The sequence below is a fragment of the Limulus polyphemus genome, unplaced genomic scaffold, assembly GCF_000517525.1.
Source record: "Limulus polyphemus unplaced genomic scaffold, Limulus_polyphemus-2.1.2 Scaffold3698, whole genome shotgun sequence".
Classification (NCBI taxonomy): domain Eukaryota; kingdom Metazoa; phylum Arthropoda; class Merostomata; order Xiphosura; family Limulidae; genus Limulus; species Limulus polyphemus.
In genome coordinates this window covers 73,078-79,478 of record NW_013669308.1, presented here as the reverse complement: position 1 = coordinate 79,478, position 6,401 = coordinate 73,078, and the positions used below count along the sequence as shown (strand labels likewise).

The 6,401-nt window shown below is 32.8% G+C and overlaps 1 protein-coding gene across 1 annotated transcript in view; it reads left to right on the top strand.

The window, feature by feature from the left end:
- LOC111088408 (nose resistant to fluoxetine protein 6-like) overlaps positions 1-3,064 on the top strand; it is a 31,049-nt gene extending 27,985 nt beyond the window's left edge. The window contains exons 13-14 of the mRNA XM_022398450.1: positions 1,934-2,054; positions 2,806-3,064. Coding sequence (XP_022254158.1) covers positions 1,934-2,054; positions 2,806-3,057 — 373 coding nt within the window. The 3' untranslated portion in view covers positions 3,058-3,064. The remainder of the gene's footprint in view (positions 1-1,933; positions 2,055-2,805) is intronic.
- The last annotated feature ends 3,337 nt before the right edge of the window (positions 3,065-6,401 follow it).

Here is a 6,401-nt window from a genome sequence, read left to right as displayed (position 1 = left end):
ATTATACTTATAATTCAAATTATGATAACCAACATGCATTATATTGCATTTATTATAATTAAAACCCATGTGTCATTTAGTCGACAAACTCACTAAATGATTTAAATACTGTTCTAAAGCAGTAACACCCTCTTCATAGCTAGGAACACCCAATAATTTATAACAACCCTTTCTTCCATCCAGTCACTCTTCTATCCCATTTGTGACTTATCTCCCACACATATAGAGATAATTTTTTACAAGCCTTTTATGTGGCACCATGTCAAATGCTTACATCCTTACCTTCACCTACATAAGCAGTAACCTTTTCAAAGAATGTCAAAAGATTTGTAAAGCAAGAATTTTCCTTAGTGAAACCATGTTGACTATCCAATAAAATTCTAAACTTTATTAAATGATTTTGCATATTTTATAAGACTTTCCAAACTTTTCCCACAACTGATGTAAGACTAACAGGCCTATAATTGCTGGGACAACTTTCATCACCTTCCTTGAAAAGAGGTGTAACATTAGCCAACTTCAAACCCTCTAGCACCTGCCCACTATTCAAGAACTTACAAAAAATAGTAGCAAGTGGCTCACATCCAATCCTTAACCTCATTAGAAACCCTTGGGGAAATATTATCTGGTTCAGGAGCTTTATCATTCTTTAAACTTCCCAATTTTTTCTTAACCAGTTCAGAATTAATGCAGTCACCTTGTTTCCATCTGTCAACTGATCAAGATGTGGAATACTGCTTAAATCTTTGTTAGTAAAACCCAAAGAAAAAGTAAAATTTAATAACCCAGCCATCTCATAATCATCAGATACGAGCCTTCCTTTATCATTCCTCAAAGGTTTTATCTCCATCCTAACATTTTGTTATCCTTAATGTATTTAAAGAACCCCTTTCTGTTAATTTTTACATTTTTAGCCAAAACTTTTCTTATACATCCTTTTTGATGTCCTAATTTTCTGTTTCACCAACGTTCTTGATCTTCTATAATCTTCTAAATCTTCTGTCATACTGGTCAATTTAAATTTATTATGCTTTTCTCGAATTTCATCTCTTTATGAGCCAACCTGATTTTTTACTTGTAGCTACCCTTTTCTTTCTGTAAGAAATACGTTTACCTTGAGTATTTAAAATTTATATTTAAAAATGTTCCAAATCTGATCAGTGTCTCCAAATAACTCAGCTATCCAATTCACAACAGATAATATCATTATTCTTTATCTCCGTATGCAGAAAAACATTGAATCTAATAGAGCAATGATCACTTGCACCCAGATGTTCCCCAGTTTCCACCCACTCGATCATTTCTGTATTTGAAGTTAACAATAAACCCCAAATAACATTATTTCTAGTAGTTTCCTTGACTAATTGGTGAAGAAAGCCATCTCGAACAGTTTCCAAAAACCTTTCTCCCTCATAGTTTGACTCTAACATTCCTCAATCTATATGCCTAACATTAAAATCACCCATAATTATGACCTCATTAACAGCCGAAATCTTAATCTCACTTAATTTGATCAGTATCATCTGTCGGTCTGTAAAAAATTCCCACTGCAAGCCTTTTCTCTTTATATCCGCTAATAGAAACCCAAATATAATTCAGCTTGACACAAATATAATCCACCAGTTGAACTATCGCCAAATCTCAATTGTGAAACGATTCATTTAACAAATCTTAGAAAAAAAAATAACTCCGTGCTCAACTTCTGGATTAATATTTAATTTTCAAGACTGCTTTTTTAATGATGTCAAAACCCTTAAACTTTCTCCATTTTTTCTAGCTTTATTAATAATAAGGTAATAAAAATATTATTTCATTCTTTTGTCAGACATTTTTAGACATATTTAGACCTATATTTCTGGCAATTCCGTCCTGACTTTTTCAAACATTTACTATTGTTTTTAACGGACATTAAACATATATTACTACGTTTTAGAACCAACATAGAAACAGGCGGTTATATCCATATTCGACCCTACACTCATCTTGGTCCGTACTGTATTGGACTGGCCACGGGCTACCTGTTGCTGAAACGCAGAAACATCAGGTTGAGACCAGTAAGTACATAGACACGTAGAGAACCGGAATACGACAAGAGCGAAAATATTTGTGATGTTAAATTGATAGTTTCTAATGTTTTTATTAAAAATATCATAGTGTCATACCTATTTCTCTTAATGTATGTTGTTGTTGTTTTTTTTCACGTTTGAATTGTTGGATATAAAATAATTCAAAGTCCAGTCCAGTTGATAATAACAAGATGCGTTTTGTTTCTTCGACTAAATATTTTATAACCTTTTACGGTTTCACAATATGCCTAACTTCACAAAGAACGCTAAATAGTCACTTACTTGTTAATTTTCTAGTACTAAAGTATACTTCTCATGCTTTGATGAGACACAAGCTCAATATTCGTAGCACTGAAGTAACAGACAAACCGACTAACATAATCGCTAACTAGTTAATCAATCAAATAGTTTCTAACTTGCAGTAAAATTCTAGTCATTAAACCACGTGCTCATCATCATGACTTTGAAAACTCCCTACAGCTAGCAAAACAGTAATGAAGACAATGGATAATAGGGTGAAGTGTGAAGACGAAATTAATTTGTTGTAGCAAACGTTCTTCACTCATAAAATGTCATATATCAACGTTCGTGTGTTAAGAATTGTTAATGTGGCACACAACAATGATGTGTCAAACAACTTCGTGTGTTATATTTTTGGCTTCATCCCAGTATGAGTAGCTTAAGAATTGTTAATGTACGAATAGTAATAATTTATGAAACAACTTCGTTCTTCTTTCAGCTTGTTGTGGTTTTTGGCTGGATCGTTACTACTGTCTCGTGTTCAGCTGTCATGTTTGGAGCTTATGACTGGCATAACGGAATCAAACCAAATGTTGTAGTTGGAATCATATACGCTTCGATCCACAGAACTGTGTTTACTTTAGGGTTAGCTTGGATCACGTGTGCTTGTGTGTATGGATATGGAGGTAAGTTTACAAAAAGTACAATATATATAACACCAAAAGTGGAGAAATTTATCATTTATCGTTGACAGATGTTAATGTAAGGATTCAAATGAAATGGTATTTGTATTAATGACTGTGATTCCTAGGTCCTGTAAATGCACTGTTGTCATGGAAACCATTCATCGTTCTTGGACGGCTGACCTACATGGCTTACCTGATACATCCGTTGATTATATTTGTCAGGGTTGGTACAGTGAGGGAAAATCAGTACTTCAGCCACTTTGAACAGGTATTTGGCTTACACTGTATTTAGGGTGACTCTGTGAATGTGGCTCATTGGTTGTTAACTAAATATTGTGATATCAAGTGGATAAATGAATCACTTAAAAGATTTCTTTATTTACCATCGCAGAACTTCAAAATGTTTTAATTAACAAGTGTTACTTAAGAAATTTAGCTTGACAGTTAAATACTTGTAACTGTTTTAATGATAAAATGTTTGAATACAAGCTGCGTTTATCTTGTTGTTAAACCTTTCCCGTTTACTGATATAAAGTAAAGAAAATCGTTTTCTTAAAAAAAGTAAACGTATGGGTGACTAATATCAATCCTTCAAAAAGAATGCAAACAAGATGGTAGGGATGGCGTTTGCATCATCCCTACATAATAGCACAGACACACAGTGTAGTAGAATGTTAACAGACAAAAACAGGATAAATTAAACTCAATTTTCTATATGTTAATTGTTATTCCTACAATTTTGTTTCCATTCTTTTACAAGGAATGATACTAGCCATCCCTACATTTACTTCCTTTTTTGAAAAGTTTTTCTTTACTTGTTTGCTTGTTGTTGTTTTTTAACGCAGTGTTTCAATACACATGGGAAGGTTGTATTTATAACCAAGTCCTAAATACAAGGAGGTTCCAACTGTAATATTTATTGTTTAATTGTTATCGGCTGGTAATTCCTATTTGACCATGTACTTAAGCTTTTCAAAGGAACACAAAATTTCTGTAAGAAAGCTAATTTCATGGGATAATGATAACATCGTTTACACTAGAATTATAAGTTTTTTTATTACTACTAGTTATTAATATTACTTATAAAAGCGGATACTGCGTTTGAAGCTATGTCACATCCGTAAAATTGGTTGACACCATTGGTTTGGTTTTTGAGTTATCATGTAATAAAAAGAAGCAAAAGAAAGAAGAACAAGAAATTCAATTTTTTTCCTATGATATTTACAGACATTCTTAGAACTCGGTCATTACACAGATATTGTTATAAAAGGAAACACTGTATAGTATTGTAAAGATTCTGATGACCTATTGAGGAGATATTTAAAATACCATTGCGATGAATAATCTGAGCCATCCCTAAATAGGCAGTGCTACCGCTTCTTTGATGTACATATAATATAGAATTTGTATCAGTTTTCAAAATTTCGTAAGGTATTTTTCAACAGAAAGTTTGGTTAATTTCCACTTTAATCAGGGTTATATAGAATCAGATCTGTTTATTTGTTTGTTTTTAGGCGCTAATCTTCACAATGGACTATACGTGTTGTGCCAACAACGTGTATCGAAACCCGTTTCTTCAGTGTTAAAAGGCTCCTGACTTACCGCTTAAGGAGTTGGCAAATCAATTTAAGATAATATGTTGAAAAATATAGTCGAATAAAATCTTATTGGTGTATATTTTATTTTTCTCTAGGTCTGCAGATTCCTCACCTATCTTGTGTTGTCAATGGGCGTGGCCTCTTTTCTTCATCTGATATTTGAAGTTCCCTTTACCAAGCTAGAACGATTTATTCTTCCACAACCAAAGAATCAAAAATCTATCCAAAACTCTGTGAAACAGAAAGAAGAAAGTAATGGGCATGCGATGCCAAGCGGTACTTCCAAGTGTTCTTTAGAGACAAAAGAAAACATTGTTGTAATTTCGAGATTATGATGAATTCGTAGGATAAAGAAAAGTAGTGTGTGTTTATTTACATACATATATATATATACACACACACACACACACATATTCACACACGTCTAAGTACAACCGAAAACAAAAAATAATAGGGTCAAAATTAGACCAAGTGCTGCTAAAAGAAGAGTAAAAACAGGGTTAATAATTTAAAGTGTCTGATATTCGTAAATTACCTTTTAAATAAATTTTAAGTTAAAATATCCAAGCTTCCTAGTGAAAACTAGCTATGAAATTCGAGTTTACTTAGCTGCAGAAAACCTTTTCTATATTCTCGAATTTTACGATCTCCAATAGAAACTAATAGTTAAATCATATGACAAAAGAATCTGAAACTCGACAAACTGCTTAATGTTGTTTTTTTTTCAGGCCAGTTGTAGAAGGCGTTTTTGAACAATCCCACTTTTCATACGTTTATATACCAAAGCTAACAATACTGTATACTTTAAGATATGGGCCAACGTACCAAACACACACAAATCTGTCATATTAGATTTATTCATTGTTGTGTCCTGGTGTATAAAGTAAGCATTAACCAAGAAATTGGTTCATGACTCTTTCCATACGGAATTAATCTTTGAGCTATTTTGTTCAAGGAAATTGGTTCATGACTCTTTCCATACGGAATTAATCTTTGAGCTATTTTGTTCAAGGAAATTGGTTCATGACTCTTTCCATATGCTTATCTATTCTACGGCAATCATTTACTAAAGACAATAAATGAAAGGGTTAAACGTTGAAATGATTTGTGTAGATTATGTTTTGTTTTATTATTGATATTAAACACATTGCAATTAGAATTAATAACAGTAAATTATTTGCTAGTTTTACAGGATGTTGTATTACAAATTTTAAGGGTGGTTGGTAAGGTGTTGTACTAAAAATGTGTATTTAGATGTTCTGTTTATCAACCGGTACAATACGCACTTCTCTGTTATTTGGTTTGTTTCAGTTTTGGGATGGGAAAGGTCTGCTTTCGTGCCCACAGTTGATCAAAACCAGTATTGATCATGGATTTGAGATATCCAACCAATCGCAGGCCGCAAGTGACTACACGAATGACGTTATCACGTCCGCGCGCACATATCAGTTTCATACTTATGCATTAAAACCAACATCCTCCCAGACAGAAGACCCCTGTTTCAACAATTCATATAATTAACACGTTATGCCCTCTAATGTTCAATCCTCTACAGTCCGGCCCACTGTATGTAAAAGATTGGATCAACTGGGTTAGAGTATGTAATACTTCTTTATATCATACAAACAGAAATGTTTCTAGTACAAAGTACAAGTCACGTCGCTATGCTAACTCTAAATAATGTCTTCTGCACCTTGGCAAATTCTGTATTTTTTTTTGTTTCTTTTTGGCAGTCTAACATTGTAAAATGTTTGTTTTATGACTTTTTTATGAAAAAACAAATAAAAAAGACTTGAAATGTCAATGATAAA